Consider the following 19,321-nt stretch of genomic DNA (forward strand, 5'->3'; position numbering starts at 1 on the left):
GGCATCTCAAAGATATTAAGCATCAAACTACTTGGAATTTTGAAGAGTCTGCCTCATTATGGTGAACTCTGGCAAAAGAGATCTGCAGCTTATCTCTCCCAGTCTAAAATCCCCATTGCCTACCCAATGCTCTTCTTCATGTCAGCTATTGCAAAAGCAGATCGCTATGGCAATAGAGCGAACAACAAACATTTGGTATCCATGTAAATGTAATGCACCAACATGGCAAATTCCCTATATGTGTTGTGATCATGGATAAACAGAGTGGTTGGAATTGTATACCTTTGAATGTAGCAGTCCCAGGGGATGAGTCACATAATCTGCTCTTAGCATGTTATTCCAAAGTGGAGAGAACTTTGCCCTGAGCCCTATTTGGATGCAAATATTTTTGCTACACTTCAAAACATGTTTAATTTGGGGTCAACTACTGCCCCGACCTTTGAAACTATGCAAAGTCCAAAAGATGAAAGTTGTGATCCTCCCGCTCCCGCAGTTACAGGAGGAGAACATCTAGCATTACTATTTCCCAGTTATTTCAGTTAGCAAATACCCTTAAGGATCTCCACCACTCTTTAAGGTCATCAGGAAAGGTTCATCTGGTAATAACTTGGAGTCAGGTATTCTAAGCAGTTGCGCCTAAGATGTGGAACATGCTCGCGTGGGGAAAACAGTGTTCAAGAGAGCTATAAAGACCTTTTTTAAAAAGCTTAGCTTGTAATGATATTTAAATTGTTTTAATGTGTTATGTCAATTTTAAATAGTTTTATCTCTGATTGTGAACCACCCTGAACCATTTTGGATGGGTGATATAAATACAGAAAGGAGTTAAAGTGAAGAAGGAACAGCATTCTTTGAAGAGAGATATTGCTGTTCTGTTTGAGTTAATATTAAAAGGAGTAGGGCCATGTTTCTGTCCGCCAGTGAACATGGCTGCTTGTAATATAATTGTGAAGCAAAGAACATTTTGAGAATCTGCACAGGTCACTACCTTGGGATCTGCAAATAAATAAATAACCAATCCTTCACTGAATATGCTGGTTTTCAGGGCAGCACTCTGCTAGTTGCTCTTCTATAGTGCGTGAGCAATTCAGAAATAAAACACTTCCTTTTTAATACTCTACCAGTTCATAGCATACTCTACCATGCTATGAACCTTTGAGCAGTTTGAGATATTAATTTTTTGCTGTTTCTCTTATCCATGGACACTGCCCTCACTTTACCCTGTCAGCTATAAGGGTTCAAATACTCCTTTTCACAAGCTAAGCCACAATGATAGAGGGGACGCGATATACAATTAAAATACCAGTCTTTGTTGTGGTCTCTCTGCAGCCCTACCTATAGGCTCCTTTGTGCTGGGCAGAGCAACATCTTTTGGAACTTTAGTAAGTAGGAGCTGGGACTTGCCCCTCTCCTGAATGGGCAATCCCTTTGAATACTTACCTCAAGGGGCATGTAAGCCCCCCACCCCGCCCATTCCTCTTTCCATAGATTACTATAATTTGTAATCAGTTACTCAGGGTCCTCTGCCACCCCGCAGCTGCTGATTTTGCGAGAGCTTTCTTGAACTTTTATTTTTGTTTTCCATTTTCCTACATTTCACCTTTCTTTATACTTTAAATAAATTTTGGTCCATACATTTCCTATCCTATCTGCTCTCTACCTTACTATTTTAAAACTGTTGTGGAAAACTCCTGCCAGTCTGTTACTTAAAATTCTTGAGATATGTCAGTGACTTACTGTAGAAACAAGGATTTAGTAAAATGTGTTAATATTTTCTGATTAAGCTTCTACCAGCATAATGATAATTTGATGCAAGGCTATTATCAGAAATATTTAATCACCAGTCAAGAACCATTTTTCTTGTAAGCAGCCAGCACTGGTGAATATTTCACAAAGATTAAGTTGTTTACATGCTTGCTGCACTGCCTCAGGGGCTGCTTTCTTTATGCAACATAAATTCTTCTCTTACTGCAAGCAACATCCTTACCTAGCTCTCTTCTTTGCTCTGTCCATCCCCTGCTGGTGCTTCCTCTGCAGCTCTGTCCTTCCCTAGCTTCCTGTGCCTCCCACACAGCATTTGTGTACCTCTTGTTTCCAGGTCACAGGCCCTCGCCTAGTCCCATTCTGTGATCTGATCATTCTCGCCACTCTCACTTTTACTCCAGTGGCAAGTGCATGATGAGCAGAGCTTTGGCCATAGTTAACCTAGCTAATGATACCGTGGGAGGAATAAATTCACTCAGTGCCATGATGCAGCAATGATAGTTGGAGACCTCATCTTCCCCCAGCTAGATATTCATGAGGGCTTCCATGGATAAATGCCACCATGAAAGCAAGAGGATTCAACACTTAACATTTCTATTAAAGGATTTGCTCTCCGAAGAAGGTATCTTCATTAGCAAAACAGTTGCAAGTGATTAAGAGCTGTCTAGTGTAGCTACTTATGATTTCAAAATGAACTAGCTGGCCCAGGGGCAGAGCATCTGCTCTCCCCCACCCACCACTTTCCTGCTTCCCCACCCCTACCATCACCTCCCCTCCCACCCACCCCCATACTGCTTTCCCCAGCACCATTTTCTCTCAGCTGGCCCAAGGGCCATTAACCAGGCCATTTGCTCCCCCCCCCCCGCCAGCAGCTCACTCGTGAACTCTTGCAAGAGCTGCCACGAATGTGCTTAGCAACGGCTATATTTAAGAGCATTATATATATGGATGTTGTTAGTGATCCCCACCAGGGATTGAAACACAAATTCTTGGCTGCTGCATGCAAGTTCAATCTATTTATTGTATTATAGCAATTAGTGCTCAGGCATCCATCAGCTCTTCCTCAAAATCAATCTTTTCCTTGAAATCTTGGCTCTTATTCCCAGTTAAACATGGAATTGAAACTTGCTCATCTTCAACCTTTTGGTACCCACCTGCTTCCCTCTACCCCATTGTCAAAATTTAGATTAGAGTTCCTTGGGGAAGTGACCTATTTTTTGTTTATATTTCTCTCTAAAGTACTATGTAAGATTATGTAAGTATAGCAGTAATCTCTGTATTTGGTGAAGTTACACAGATCCAATCAGGCGATCACTCTATCAAGATTTTAAACATGACAAAAAAGAAAATTATGACTTGGATCCAGAGTAGTGCAAGTGGAAATCAGCTCACACAATGGGGCTTTCCTGTTTCTTTCTCTCCCGCAAAAACTGCTCCTTAAGGCAGGGAAGATATGGTACGGGGGCTGAAATGAGAGGGATAAAGTGGGTAGGGGCACCATGCACAAGCAGAGGACACCTACTCATGCTATTCTGGATCCAAGCACATGTTTGTAATACCGTATGTGCTTACAGCAAAGGATCACAGTAGGAAATAAGAGGCAGTTTAACTCATGCTCATAAGGCATGCAACAGTGTAATGAAAGACAATATAAAACTATGCTTATTTTATTTATTTATTTATTTATCATAATGTGTCTTAAAAAGGATGCAGTGGAAATGAAAATGGAAGACGGATTTCATTATTTTTGCAACAGGACAGAAAGCATAGATAAAGTGCAGCAATTTGATACAGAGCTGAGCCAAGTTAAAAATGATCAAAATAAACTCCATGCAAGAATCAGTAGATTTGAAAAACGAATGTGGAATGAGTTGGAGGAAATGCAGAGTGAATATAGATCAGGTGAGTGTGGCTTTTGTTGTTGCTGAAAACTTAAAGAAGTCCCCCAAATTAGAATACATCCCAGTGCTTAAAGAGAGTAGAGAGAGATAAGTTCACACTGTTCTGTGCAATTCATTGTCTCATGGCTTGATAAATAATGCTTCTGTCACTCATGTCTAACTCATTTATGGGAAGAGAGACAGTCTTTCAAGCCTTTCAACATTATTCTGGCATTTAGTCAGAGAAATAGCAACAGGCTCAATCCTACTAGCTATTTCCAGTCCTCTTTACAGACTGCACCTATCAGTAGGAAGGTACCCCTTCTGTATAGCTGGTTTCAGACATCACACGCATTACGTAACAAAGCAGTCACTAGTTGCCTCATCTTATCACAGTGACATCAGGCATTTGTTTTGTAGTAACTGTTCAAACACTCTTTCAGTGTTACAGTGGTTTGCCTATTCAAGATGTATTCACCAATACACCCAGATGCCCCAATGATCTCAGAATGCTGTAGTAAATGTTTTGCAGAAAGGAAGGATGCATTGGATGATCACTACACTCATTACAGAAGGCCTCCACTGATGTACCCTAGTTGTCCCTAAGAATATATTCATGAGGAAAGCTGAAACATACCAGTCTCTTCACAGAGAATTCTGGCAGTGACTTGCATTATCATGGTGACTAAAAAAATTATCATTAATGTGTAGTTGTATCTGCAGAGGGCTAGGTTTGCATACTGGCTCTATGGAAATTCATCCATGGGCAAAATGAGAAGCGACTGCAAGGGCTTTTCTGAAGTGTATGAACCAGCATATTTCCTAAAAGCTATTCACATTTCCATATTTTCCTCAAGAACCAAAAGTCTTTCCCGAAGAACATACCCCTGATAATTACCTTCAGAGTAATGAAAGGAAAGCCAACAAATCTAAAAGTAATTTTCTGGGAATTATCCTCAAAAGATACTTCCCTGACTGAAGCAATCAATGAAAATTGCCATCCGAAAAACTAGTGTGATAGTATGTTAAACCTTTCCATATTTATGCCTAGAGTTTAAAATTTAATTATTGTGATGCAACACAGCAGAGCTTATGGGAATAGCAATAAGGAATTTCAGTTTAAGTCCCCATTGTTGTGGATTGCTTAGAAGTATTCATATAAAGTTTATGAAGGTATCTTACTGAATTGCTACATCCAAAGAAATCACAATGGTACCAATGTTGGTGATTAAGAGCTGTGAAAACTGCAAAATCATCAGAAAAATTTAGATAGCCAAATATTTTCTGGAAAAGGTGAAATCTTGATTGTTGATGAGTATTGGCATCAGATAGTACTGTTTAATTCAGTATGTTTAAAAAAAATTGTGTAGTCAAAGAATAGTTGAATAGCTTTAAAAAAAATTGTACTGACCAGTATTTATCAACTAAAGCATACCTGTTATTTACCAGGATTTCAGTCTATTCGTGATTCTCTTGATGCACTTAAACAAATACAGACAACAAAGCTGAAACTTGAAAAAGAGAAGTTTAAGCAAGACATGAAGAAGATACGACGAAAGATAACTGAGCTTCAAGATGACTAATGCCATTTTTAGGAGCTTTAGTTATTTCAGCAGGAAGAAGTGTTCAAAAGGTCAAGCAGAAAAAAAATCTCAATCCTACAATATCAGCCTTGTTTTCCTTTGAATCCATAGGATATTGTAACTTATGATACATTGGTGTTGCAATAACTCCTGAGAAATCCAAGTCAAATCAGTCTGGATCATATTTATGCACAATTTATATTTTGAAGAAAATAAAATACAAGGGCTGACGGTTTGGTAATTCTTGCATATGCAGCTGATTAGTCTGTTCTGGCAATTTGTTATTCACAAAGCACCTTGGCATTTTCAAATCATTAATGAAGCATCTTGGCATTCTCAAACAAACCATGAGCCTATTTTCTCATCTTACATATGTATGCCAGAAATAGATCCACTACATCCTTGCAATGAGATTTTATAACCAGGTACTACAGTAGTTATACAAAAAGATATTACATATAATTGCATTTTTTAAAAAATCTACCAAATTTTTCATCACAGCCAGCTTTTGTGACTTTGATAACCAACTTGCAGATTCATTGGTTAATCTTGCATGCATAGTTTTCTGGCTACAGATTTGTTTTTCCTCAAGGCTTTTAATTTAACACTCAAGGTGTTATTTAGACAGGAGAAGGGCAAAGGTACAGAGGCATCAAGGAGGTTAGAGAACACCTGGAAAGATGCTGGGTGGTTGCAAAGGAAAAAAGGGTGGGCAACTCGTTGCTATTGCTTGGCCAACTCTCCATGCATTCTGTCTTACAAAGATTATAGGCAGATTCACATTTTACTTTGTGAGAGGACTTTTAGTCAGCTCAGTATATATTTGCACTCATACCGGTGTTTTGAAAGGTTCAACAAGAAGTCAGAGGTTCTACAAAACAGCAGCAGACTGAGAAAAATGTGCTTATGAAAGAGAAACGCAGAACATATTTTGGCCCTCATTAAAGCTTTCAAACACAGTTCACTGAACCACATAGAACATAAGTGATTACCCAGATGTATATAGTCGATCATCATAATGCACACAGAATTTCTGCTTCCCTAAATTAGTTGCGTAACCATATTGTTCAACCATACTACATGATGAAATGTTTTAACATCAGCTGGCAGTTCCACGAAGTCTCTTTAAGATGAGGTTGTTAGGAAGAGTGTGCCAGAAGCTAAATTAGGGGCCATAATTGCATTTCAGAGATTAGAGCTAACAAGAACAGTACAAAATTTAATGGCATTCCAGAGAGGCTCTTAATATCCCCCCACCTGCCATTGTCATAATTTAAAGTATTGAGAACATTACTTCTGTTTCTCTTCCTCAGTCTCACAACCAGTAACTTGGAGATTATATTTGCTTCTCTTGAAACATTGAATGATTAAAAGTGCTGTACAGTGAAACATTTGCAGACTAGATATTACCAACCCCATACAAAGCAAGAGTCTTCTTTCATATAAAGCAAATTTGAAACATGGGTTTCCTTCAATAATATGTAGTGGATTGCCTGCATTGCATTTTACCTTCTCATTAGGAGGGACAGAAATGATGAAGAACAGAAGGTGAGGGGAGAAAAAGGCCCCATAAAACCAGAGAAAGTGGCTTTTATCTTTCGGTTGTAAATGCATCTTGCTAAAGTTTTCCCTCAAGCACATACCTGAGCTCTTTAATATGCCAAAGTGAGTTTTAAGGGAATTGTTATAGGATGCAGAATTGCAAATGCCAGGTAAAACACCACAAATCATTTTAATACATCAAGGGCTTGACATTTATAAGATTTGTAATGTGGAGTTTCTCAAATCAAAACCAGTTATTCCTAAGGTACTGTGTCAAGAAACCCCAAATGCTTTGTTTTATTGCACCAATTACCAAGTTTAAGGCAGAGGTGGCCGGTGAGGGCGTGGCGGGAGGTACCTTTTAAAAGTCATTGCCAGCGATACCACTGGCACCTGCAAGCCATTGGGAGCAGTGGCACCCCTCCCAGCATCCTGCTCTATGGCTTCCCTGGCTACATCACTCACCTGGCCTCTACGCATGCATGGCAGCCATTTGCATGGTCAGGATGGTGTTGCTGACCATGCAAATGGCTGTTGCACATGCTTAGAGCCTAAGTGAGTGCCTTAGCCGGGGCAGAAAACAGGGTGAGGTGCCGCTGCTCCCGACAGCTTGCAGGTGCTGGTGGTAGTTAAAACCTAAGCTAATTCAACATCAGCTGAATTAATGAACATCAGCTGATGCATTTGCATCAGGAATTCGGCAATGGACAAGTGAGGAGGGGGAAAGCTACACAAAGCCTTAACTCTGAGCTGGTTTTTAATAACAATGCTGCAATTTGAGGTGGAAGATCAACACAGGTTTCTTAAACCTTTCCACTGAAAAATTTCTTCCTCCAGCTGCATTTACCCCTGCTGTAGAAATGATACAGGTTAATAGCAGCTGGGAGAGGTTCAGCAGAAAGGGCTATGAAACCCCATGCCAGATCTACACTTCGAATGGCGGCCTCAGAATCTGCATTGTGCGCAAGAAAAAGAATCAAAGAACAGAGTCAGTGTTACTAAATGTAAGCATGTAGTTGTTCCACCCTCAGAACACTACATTCCAACTACTTTAAACCACCAATCACTTTTCAAAAAACGGATACAAAAAAATCAAGAGAAGCAGGCAAAACTGAAACTGGTTATTTGGCATTCATCAACCCAAGAAATTAATTTTTTTTTAAAAAAACCCTTGACAATGAACATTCACAGCACTTCCCAGTATTTGACAACACTCAAATATATCAATGAAACACAAGATCAATACAAGCAGCAAAGTAAATGCATTATTTAATTTCACATGAATTCTGAGAGAACAGAAGTCTTCTTGTAATCATGACATTGTTCAGAATTGCAGAATGGAGTTTCAAAACAACAAGCGATTCAAATCCTTGTATACCTAATCAGGTTTGTATAAAGTATTTCTACACATTATAAAGCTTTATTCTTCAATACCACCAAGTTGTAATATTATTTGCTTTACCTGGGAAACTGTGGAAGGATTAGTCTTTAAATAGTGGTAATATGGATACTAATGTATATGGCAAAAACTTCTGCATGCTTTAAGGGCTGGCTACTTATCAACTTATTTTTTCTTAATACATCCGTGTATTATTTAGACTGTGTTTCAAAGTCTGAAACATGTTTGACTCTGCTCCACACAGGAGATACTCAACATTACCTGTGTGCTTCACAATTCCATTAACATTTACTAGAATCGCAAAGATAATTACATTTAGCATAAATCAGAAAAACATCAATTGCATTGCAAAAGGGCCATTTAATAGCAGCTTTCTTTTAGAATGTGTTGGAAAGTTACTGCTACTTGTTCAACAAGAAAGAATGTTGACGAAAGAATGATTGCTACTTGGGTGTGGTTGTCATGGACTTCTGGAGTTAGTCTTCTGTCTGCCCACCTCTTCACCGAGGGTAATATTAGGATGCTGCTGCTGACAATTTCTTGTTTAGTTCCAAAGCTCGGACATCTCCATTAGCTTTGGCATTTGCGACAAGAGTCTGAAAGATAATTTGGTGGAGGGGAAGGAAGAGAATGTTACGTTACTGCTAAATCTGCAATAATTTCCATTCTCATTTAGCAAAAATATATTTATGCCATAGGAACATAGAAAGCTGCCTTATACTGAATCAGACCATTGGTCCATCTAACTCAGTATTGTCTATACAGATTGGCAGTGGCTTCTCCAAGGCTGCAGGCAGGAGTCTCTCACTCCTATCTGGAGAGGTAAGAGAAGGAACTTGGAACTTTCTACATATAAGTATGCAGTTTGTTACTCCCCTACCAGTTGCAGGGGAGTAACAGCAGGAGAGAGGGCATGCCCTCAACTCCTGCCTGTAGGCTTCCAGTGGCATCTGGTGGGCCACTGTGTGAAACAGGATGCTGGACTAGATGGTCCTTGGGCCTGATCCAGCAGGGCTGTTCTGATGTTCTTAGGTGCCCTTCCCAGAGCAGCCCCATCCCCTAAGGTAGGCTTCCCCAACCTGCGGCCCTCCAGATGTTGCTGAACTACAACTCCCAGCATCCCTAGCCACAATTTATAGTCTTTGAGCTATGTACCCTTAAAAATTCCACTATTGAAGAGAGATAGATAGATACACAGCGCTCTTTGCTAAGGCATCAGTGCTCTTCATGTGCACCCTCATCATCACCATTCTTCACACTAGTATATTTGGTACTCAGCAAAGCAGCACAATACCCACCACACTCCAGTATTAAGAAGCAAAGCATGATGAACGTGTCACAGTGGGAGTTGTTGGAGAGCTTAGTGGCTCACCAAGCTTGGCACTAGAAGCTATCCCCTTTAGACGACAGTGAGATCATTCACCCCATTACTACCCTAAACGTCCTACTGTGGGCAGGAAGGAGAAGCAAGGAATCAGGAAATCAGATACTTCTGGCGAGCAGAACAAGTGCACTTTTGAAAGCCTTTCTGGCAGTTCTGCAAAAAGCACACATTTCATAGGAATATAGGAAGCTTCCATATACTGAGTCAGACCCTTGGTCCATCTAGCTCAGTATCGTCTACACAGACTGGCAGCAGCTTCTCCAAGGTTGTAGGCAGGAATCTCTCTCAGATTCTCCTATCTTGGAGAAGCCAGGGAGGGAACTTGAAAACCTTCTGCTCTTCCCAGAGCAGCTCCATCCCCTCAGGGGAATATCTTACAGTGCTCACACATCAAGTCTCCCATTTATATGCAACCAGGGCAGACCCTGCTTAGCTAAGGGGACGTCATGCTTTCTACCACAAGAACTGCTCTCCTTCCTTAAGGAGCACTCTTGAAATGGAGAGAAGTTCCCTTGCTCAAGCAAAATCAGCTTAAATTATCAACCTGGTGACTACCCTACCTGCTTTTTGTCAAGCATACACCCAGTCTAACAAGGGTTCATACCACAGACCCAGAGTGCTTTCCCTGACACGGAGAGGAAGCCTATTTCCAGTATCTCAGAGAATTATTTATCTAGTGAATAGCCTCTAGAAATGCTACTTAAGATTTCTTAATGCAACTGAACAAAAATATGTACACAAACATACCCCAAAATTAAAAGCATAAGCCTCCTCAGATATAAATCACATTTGGCCAAGATCTACAAATGCTCGAGAAACATTTTAAGTTGTGCATAGATGCGCTCTGACTGGTATTCCTAGGCAGGGCATTTCAGAAGCGCAGCACTGTCACTGAAACGGCTTTATCCCAATGGCGAGAACACCTAAATTTCCCGAATACACAGAAGAAGATTTCATTTGCCAATCTCAAAGAACAATCTCAAGAATCACTTAGCCTTATGTAATTCCTAGTTACAGAATTCAAAAGACATTTGTGGAACAGAGTGTTTCTTACATCTATTAGTTCATAATCATCTTTGGCATATAAATGTCTTAGGAGATACCATCGGGCAACTGATGATATTGTTTCTGGATATCCAGGTTGATACACCACTCTCTCTAGCATACGCCGAGTTTCCCTACAAACAAGACAGAAAAGGTGGATACTAAATGGAAATCATAATATGTGTTGAGCAAAATACTAGAAAATGAGATTCTACATCATTATAAGGGTTCATATTTAGTTCTTGCAGTCAAACATTTCCAAGTGAATTTGAGGCATTTGCTACAAAGAGCAGAAGAGATTCCAGAACCCAAAACAGAAACCTAAGTTAAATATGACACTGTATAACTGCTGACATGGAAAAGAAATGGTAGACCCCTCCATTAGAAGGAAGCAGAAGTCAGTCAGATACCACCAACCTTCTATCTAATGGATTTAAAGTTGCCTATACATCACCACGTCAGAGTTCTTGGCTGTGAGTCAAAAATTCAAGAAAGGGCATTGCATGTCCAGCGCTTTTGTGGCCCTTCCTTTAGTAATTTCCATTCTTAAAGGGGCAAACCAGTTTTAAAAGTGTCTTGCCTTTTTGGCAGTGGAAGCTCACACAAAGCCCCGTTGCAAGCACAGTTTCCTCACTCGTCTAGGTCATTTTTGGGATCATGGTCATTATGTCTATTTCTGTGGATACTGAAGAACTGATGGATAGATCCAGACTACATTATTCATAATTAAGTACTATTAAAATAAGACATTAGTCATGACTAATTTAAGTCCCATTAATTTCTATAGGACTTAGTCATGCCTAACTTAGTCTGTTGCTTGGGCAATATATCTAAAATGCTGACTAAATGGATAGATGGTTCCCATAAGACATACAGATTGATACACACCTTGACCCCATTTTGCGGTTGTACTGCAGAAGTGCTTGTAACAGAAGGCCCAGTGGGCAGAAGGAAAGTTTCAAAGCTTCTGTTGCGGCTTCTTGAACCAAAGATGGCCAGTGATCATTCAAAATATTAGCCTTTAAAATAAAAGCAATGTTAAAAATTATGACAGACCAATTATTGTGAACAAAAACTTAGAATTATTGTGTATTACAAGAGGTTCCTAGACCTCTTGATTCAATCAAGGTGAAAAAATCAAGACTGCTAATCTTCCAAGTGTATTCTTTGAAAACCTAATTTCATTTTTCTACGGAATGTGTTTTGACAAGATCATGGACAGGCAAAGATGTTACTTCATGGATTCATTTCAGTTTTGCAATTCTGTTCAAGACATTCACAAAGAATATGATCTAAGATCAGTCAAATCTTCTCACCCCTCATTACCAGAAAGTGCTAAAACAATTCTGAAGAGGTGTCTGTCATCCAGAAACTCACTTGACAACTGCAATTAAATTAATGGAACATGTTTTTCATAAAGTATTTTAGAACCCACTAATATAAGTTATGCTCTAGGTTGCGACCTATGGTGCGACCACACTTGGAGTACTGCATACAATTCTGGTCACCACATCTTAAAAAGGACATTGCAGAACTGGAAAAGGTGCAGAAGAGGGCAACCAAGATGATCAGGGGCCTAGAGCACCTTTCTTATGAGGCAAGACTACAACACCTGGGGCTTTTTAGTTTAGCAAAAAGACGACTGCGGGGAGACATGATAGAAGTCTATAAAATCATGCATGGTGTGCAGAAAGTGAAGAGAGAGAAATTCTTTTCCCTCTCACACAACACTAGAACCAGGGGTCACTCCATGAAATTGATTGCCAGGAGGTCTAGGACCAACAAACGGAAGTACTTTTTCACACAACGCGTGATACACTTGCGGAACTCTCTGCCACAGGATGTGGTGACAGCCAACAACCTGGATGGCTTTAAGAGGGGTTTGGATGACTTCATGGAGGAGAGATCTATCAATGGCTACTAGTCAGAGGGCTGTGGTCCACCTCCAGCCTCAAAGGCAGGATGCCTCTGAGTACCAGTTGCAGGGGAGTAATGGCAGAAGAGAGGGCACGCCCTCAACTCCTGTCTGTGGCTTCCAGCAGCATCTGGTGGGCCACTGTGCGAAACAGGATGCTGGACTAGATGGTCCTTGGGCCTGATCCAGCAGGGCTGTTTTTATGTTCCAATGGGGTGGACTAAAGAAAAAGCTTTGGCTGCTTCACGACTGCATGGGAGTTACTAACATTTGTACAGCTGCAATGATAAAAAGGTTAAAATGGGCTCATGTAACACTGTAGAGCATTTTTTAAAAGCAGGGTTGTAACTCGGCTCAAACACTGGTGAGAAAAGACTTCATCTCATCTGCACAGGCTTTGCCTCAACCTGACAGTGTGGAATGCTGTAACCTTTTCTTTTACAATTACAAATGAAATAAAACAGCTCTGAGAAGTGTTGGCAATGTTTAAGCAGCTTACTAATGTAATTTTCTGGAAGTATATTTGCTATGAAAGTCGATTAGCTAAGTTATATCATATGTATGAACCGAATTCCTTGCTCATATGTAGCATCTGTTTTTACTCATAATCATTTAATCAAGGTATTACTGGCTAAACATTAGATCATTAACTGTTCTAATTAGAACTGATCATTAGGACCCGTTTATTGTATCATTTAACAAGGTAATGCTCCTACCATGCAGATTTCCAGAGCAAGCTTAGCAAGTCTTAGTAGACTAGAGAGCTTCCCATTCCAGTTGCTCTGCTGGGATGCCAGCTGCAGACTTTTTCGGTAACACATCTCTGCAGCAACCATCATTCCTTGAGACTGGTACACTTGTGCTAACCACTGAAAAGAGAGGAACAAAGTTCAGACTTTGGTTGTGCTTTCATTTTGATACTGCATTCCTAATTCTGAGTCTCAACAATACATTAGGCATTCTTTTAAAGAATAGCACTGGTGAATTGTGAAGATTACGTTAGAGCAAGTAAAAGGACTGAAACACACAGTACAATCATCTATGGAAGTATCCTATTATTCATTAGCACTATAATGTGCTATCCAATGCAAAGGTGTCCTGGAGGGCCTACTTTCCAAATCTGGATGAAAGAAAACCAGATGATATTGGCACACTTAGATTTGCAAACTAATCGGAGGTTGAAAAAGAGAGAGAAATCCACTCAGGATGCTGGACAGTCTCTCCTCTTGAAAAAGTGCTACTGATGCAAGGCAAGGTTCTCAAGTTGTCACATGAAGCATCCACTCCAGACAGGGACTGACTAAATTACGCATAAGAACATAAGAGCCTTGACAGACCAGGCCCAAGGTCTGCCTTGACAGAGCAAGGCCAAGGTCTCCTGTTTCCCACAGTTTCTCACCAGATGCCTCTATATGAAACCCACAAGCTGCAGATGAATGCAAACTCTCTCTTTCCTGACATAGCTCCCCTGCAACTGGTATTCAGAGCCATCTTGCCTCTGAACCTGGAGGCAGTCAGCGGAGTTACTGAAATTAAACAGTCCTTTCGAGTAACTCCTGAGTAGTACCACTGAATAGCTTCGTCTGGATGTCAGCCAAGGTTTTCCATGAAAATTGTGTGTTCCAAGAGTGTAGGTAACGTCTTCAAATTACACTGAGATTGCGCTTGTCCCAGTGCTCATTGGTGCCAACCAGACTTGCCTAGCAAATAAGTGCAGCAGAACACTTACCTAGGAAGCAAATGTCACCTAGAAGATAGACTGCATGATGGGCTCTTGCTATTGTCATTCCTAGACATTATACAGACATCACTGTACTTAAAGAAGGGATATGCTGATATTCCACTAACTGGCCTTCTCAGTACACATGTTTGGGAAGCAATCCAGAGAAGCCGATTGTGCTGCTGAATGGGCAAATCCTCCCTCATCCACACTTCTCTCTACTTCTACTAAGCTTATCTAGCTCCCAGACTGATGTATGCCACCTCAGAATCCCCTTTAACCCCTTTCAAGCCTCAGTCAACAAGCCCAGCTGCTTTTCAGCATCTCATCTCTGTGCCTACTAATACTAGTATTTTCTTTAGTCATACCTGCCTCTGCTTAATTCATCCAGCCTTACAAATGTCACTTTATACCGTGATACCTTCCAGTTCTCTCTGGATATCTGACTTTTTTAACCTCACATCAGTACAGTGGCGTGTGTAGCATAGTGAAATTTCCTATAACTATTCCAGCTCAACAACCTATAATAGCAGACTTTTTATTTAAATGACTCATGAAAAAAAACTTATTTAAAAAAGATTAGTAAGAGAATGCAGCAGCTGAAACTTATTTCATGTCAGAGCAAAAGAGAAAGCAAGAAAGTGCTTGCAAAATTATGCCAGTTGCACTAGATGTGCCTGCTTGTATAAAATCAAATCTGTTAAGCAAAGTTCTGTTATATAATAAGGATGCCAAACAAAATTAAGCAGGACCAATGGGATTTTTCTGCAATGTTTCAGCATACAGCCCTTTCCCAAGCAGGCCTAGCTCTCCTCTTATGGTCTGGTTATTGGTACAGTTTAGTATTGATAATACTGGATAATTTGCAAGGGGAAAGAAGAGGAAAAGAGGGCATGAAAAGGAAGGTCAAGATAATTCTCTCTTGAATGCTCCCAAGAGTGCAGACTTATGCTCTAAAGCAGACCTGCTCAACTTTGTCCCTCCCAGCTGTTTTTGAACTACAATTCCCATAATCTCCAGCCACAGTAGCCAATAGTCAGGGATTATGGGAGTTGTAAACCAACATCTGGAAGAGGCCAAAGTTAAGCAGCCCTGCTCTAAAGCTTTGGTTATCCAAAAGACAGGTTGCTTACTTGTAACTATTGAACTGATAGTGATCCGTTGTAATCCATAAGAATGAGTACTGCGCCTGCGTAGGGACTACACGGCTGAGTGCTCTAGCTCCTTTCCGTGTCTAGACTCCACCCCCACATACTCATCGTGGAAGTATAAAAGGCGGGGCTGGACGCATTTCACTGGTTCCTGGACAACCACCGTGAGACAATCATCCTCATCGTGATGAGCAGAAGAAAACAGATGAGTTCCAAAGTAAAAGAGAGAGAGATTTGGAAGCTACTGCAGTAGGGGTGGTCAGGAGGGTCTTATGGATTACAACGGATCACTACCAGATCAATAGTTACAAGTAAGCAGCCTGTTTATCTGGATCATGATCCGTTGTAACCCATAAGAATGGGTGTTTAACCAGCTGCATGAGATGGAGGGTGCAGTAACTATTGCAACACCCTTTTCAATACACTCCTCCCAAAATTAGCCTCCGTGCAGAGTGAAGGTCAGTAGTGTAATGTTTCACAAAAAGGCAGCTCTGTAGACCAGGTGGCTGCCTTGCAAATGTCATTAAAGGAAATTCCAGACAGGTGGGCTGCTTGGCCGCATAGGCTCTAGTGGAATAAGGCCCGGATGTATTTGGGGGGCTCGACTTTCTGAAGCTTATAGGCTAACAATATCAGTTCTATTAGCCAACAAGAGAAGCGTTGCCTAGAAATGCAGCATCCCTTTGATATCTATTTCTATCTATCTATCTATCCATCCATCCATCCATTTATATCCCACTCTTCCTCCAAGGAGCCCAGAGCGGTGTACTACATACTTGAGTTTCTCCTCACAACAACCCTGTGAAGTAGGTTAGGCTGAGAGGGAAGTGACTGGCCCAGAGTCACCCAGCTAGTATCATGGCTGAATGGGGATTTGAACTTGGGTCTCCCCAGTCCTAGTCCAGCACTCTAACCACTACACCACGTTGGCTCTCGTATCCCTTTGTAGGAAACAAACAAGCATTTTGAAAGCCCGAATGGCTTAGTACTGTCCAAATAGTATAAAAGCAACCTTCTAACATCTAAAGTGTACATAGCCTTTTCTAGAGGCACAGAAGGAGCCCTGAAAAAGATGGGTAGAACAATGTCCTGATTTAAATGAAAGTCTGAGACAACTTTTGGGAAAAACCCATGGTCTATACCAGGCCTGCTCAACTTAGGCCCCCCAGCTGTTTTTGAACTACAACTCCCATAATCCCCAGCCACAGTGGCCAATAGCCTGGGATTATGGGAATTGTAGGCCAACATCTGCAGGAGGGCCGAAGTTGAGCAGCCCTGGTCTATACGCATGACCACCTTATCTGGGTAAAATTTCGTGAAAGGAACGTCTATCCTGAGTGTAGTTCATTCACTCTGCATGCTATGGTGATGGCCACTAGAAAGGCAGTCTTTAGAGTCACCATTTTTAGTGATGCTGAGGCCAAAGGTTCAAAGGGCTCTAGAGTCAAGGCCAACAAGACAAGAGATATGTTAGTTAGTTATAAGTTTATTCGGTCATTGACCAGCAAAGACAAGAGATATGTTCCATTGGGAGACATACCATCTTATAGGAGGATATAGCTTATTCAGGCCTTTAAAGAAGTTCTTGCAGCTTTGATGAGTGAAGAGACTCCTCCCATCCCAGCCTGAGTGTCTTGAGGATAAGGCAGCCAGGTGTACCTTGATAGAGACATTCACCAGGCTGGAAAACTTCAGCGAAGGCAAACAGAGAAGGACCTGTCAGATGGTAGCATTTTTTGGTTTATAACCTTTGTTAGTGGCATAATCTCCAAACCGTCTCCACTTGCTTGCATAGTTGGACCTAGTGGAAGGTTTGCATTTGTTTAGTAAGATTTTATTCAGCAGCCAGTTTCCAGGCTGTCAGGCACAGAATGAACATGTCTGGGTGGAGAACTAGACTGTGGTCTCGAGACAAGAGATTTGGTAGTTGAGGTAGCCAGCAGTATCTGTGGCGAGACAGTTTGAGTACCGACAAAAAGCAAATTTGGCAGGGCCATCAAGGTGTTATCAAGATGCCTTACACAGGTTTTATCAATAGCCTGGCTACTACTCTGCCAGTTAATGGTTGTGGAGGAAACATGTACAGAACCTCCCTTGTCCAGTCTAGTTGAAAAGTGTTGCTCAGAGAGGGTTGTGACCCGATGGATGGAATTGGCATGTGGTAGTGGTGGTATATAGATGCGACTTGCCAGGAGATGTTGCTATTGGCACAGTGGACTAACTGATACCTCAAAGATGCTGCTTTTGCGAGTCTGTGTGCTTCTTTTGGCCCTGGTTGTTGTTATTATTTTGTTGGAATGGACACTTATTGTAGGGTTGGTATTTCCTGAAATCCCTACGGTCAGGCTGATGGAATTGTGGTCTTTGCTTCTGGTAGGGCTTGAACCTCAAATGTGTGTACGGTGAGGTAGATGGGGCAGTGAAGTTCTTTGCTGTATATTTAGATTTTCCCCCATTTTTTTCATCATCTGGTCTGTATCTTCACTAAATAGTCCCTTCCCATCAAAGGGCAGACTTTCAATCCTTTCCTTCATGTCAGTCTGAAGGGAGGCCAACCATAACCACGGATACCTGCATAACGAAACAGTTGCTGTCATGGCTCTGGATTCATTCTCTGCCAGGTGTTTGGCCATGCTGAGCTGGTGTCTTGTAATGGAAGCTGACTCTGTCAACACATCTGAAGATTTCTGGGTAAATTCCTCAGGGGAGAGTCCGTCCATCTTCTGGTGGAGTCTTCCAGAGGGAATGGCTGTATTTCACCATACAGGCAGAGTAATTGGTGATTTTAATTTAGAGGCATGCCGTGGTGTAGACCTTCCTCCCCATTATGTCTAATTTTCTCCCTTCCTTATCCTTAGGGGGTGGTGTGTCACTGTGCGGATTTGGGGGACATAGCGCAATCGATTACAAGGGGAGTTCAGAAGGGGATGCTTTAACAGGTATGTATTATTCTCTTCCTTGACTCGATATAAGCCTTCTAGACACTTGGACATGGGGTGGAAGTATTAATGACTTCCCATGCCATTTCTGTAGCCTTTGAAATAACAGGGAGTAGAGGCAGAGCTACCGGTTGAGTGGCCTGCGATGATGCCATCAAGTTGTAGACTGGGTCATCGACGATTGCATACTATGTCTTATGATCGAGGCCCAAGGTGTCCACCATGGCCTTTACCTGGACATGATAAGCTTTAGTTCTTTGGTGGGTGACACATGTATGGCAGGGTGGTACATCCTGTGGAGGATCCTCTGGTTCAATGGTCTCTGGATCCAATTCAAAATCAGAAGAACCATGGTGCTCCTCCTGTGGAGAAGGAGGAGGGGAGGTGGGTTCTGTGTTTACAAGAGCCTCAGGTTTCTAATGCTTTAAAGTGGTCTTCTGTGTTTGAGTGGTAGTCAAGGTTTATGGTACCACTGGTAGAGGCACTGTCTGAGTTTTGATAGTAGCCAATGTCTTTGGGGTTTTTGGTGGTTCAGTCAGAGTCTGCATGGTTGAGTTTACCAACGTTGGCTTTTCCTTAGGTTGGACAAGAGGTGAGATATTTGTAAGTGATATAGTGGTCATAATAAGCACCTTTTGCTGCAGCATTGGGGCATCTAAGCCCCCAAGGTGTGGACTTGCAATGGGCCAGAGGAACTGGTGGCCAGAGCAAAAGCAGTGGATACTCCTCCTTTCTGAGCTTTCCAAAGCTTGTGGTCCTGGTAATCATAAGGCCAGCCAGACAAAGAATTGCCCATAGATCTGCCAGACAATGAAGTAATTGGTGCAGGAGAGTGATGAGAGAAACCACGCTGGTGCCATGATGAAGCTGGTGGGGCAGCCCCTAGTAAGTGGCTTGCTGAGAGAGCCTTTGGGAGTACAAGGGGATCGATCTCTTGTGGGGTGGTTGGTGGGACATATACTACGTCCTGATTGTCTATCTGCTCATCTGGTGTATCCAA

General features: G+C 41.6%; 2 protein-coding genes across 8 annotated transcripts in view; one reads left to right on the forward strand and one right to left on the reverse strand.

Annotated features, from left to right (window-relative positions):
* FAM81B (family with sequence similarity 81 member B) overlaps positions 1–5,468 on the forward strand; it is a 55,372-nt gene extending 49,904 nt beyond the window's left edge. For all 6 annotated transcript variants that reach the window (XM_053295918.1, XM_053295919.1, XM_053295920.1 and 3 more), the window contains 2 exons: positions 3,471–3,666; positions 5,094–5,468. In XM_053295918.1, the coding sequence (XP_053151893.1) occupies positions 3,471–3,666; positions 5,094–5,227 (330 nt within the window). In that variant the 3' untranslated portion in view covers positions 5,228–5,468. The remainder of the gene's footprint in view (positions 1–3,470; positions 3,667–5,093) is intronic.
* A 2,539-nt stretch (positions 5,469–8,007) lies between these two features.
* SKIC3 (SKI3 subunit of superkiller complex) overlaps positions 8,008–19,321 on the reverse strand; it is an 84,255-nt gene continuing 72,941 nt past the window's right edge. For both annotated transcript variants that reach the window (XM_053295915.1, XM_053295914.1), the window contains exons 38-41: positions 13,228–13,380; positions 11,485–11,615; positions 10,607–10,730; positions 8,008–8,764 (exon numbers count right to left, since the gene is read on the reverse strand). In XM_053295915.1, coding sequence (XP_053151890.1) covers positions 8,684–8,764; positions 10,607–10,730; positions 11,485–11,615; positions 13,228–13,380 — 489 coding nt within the window. In that variant the 3' untranslated portion in view covers positions 8,008–8,683. The remainder of the gene's footprint in view (positions 8,765–10,606; positions 10,731–11,484; positions 11,616–13,227; positions 13,381–19,321) is intronic.

Source organism: Hemicordylus capensis, chromosome 2, assembly GCF_027244095.1.
Source record: "Hemicordylus capensis ecotype Gifberg chromosome 2, rHemCap1.1.pri, whole genome shotgun sequence".
NCBI classification, from domain to species: Eukaryota; Metazoa; Chordata; class Lepidosauria; order Squamata; family Cordylidae; genus Hemicordylus; species Hemicordylus capensis.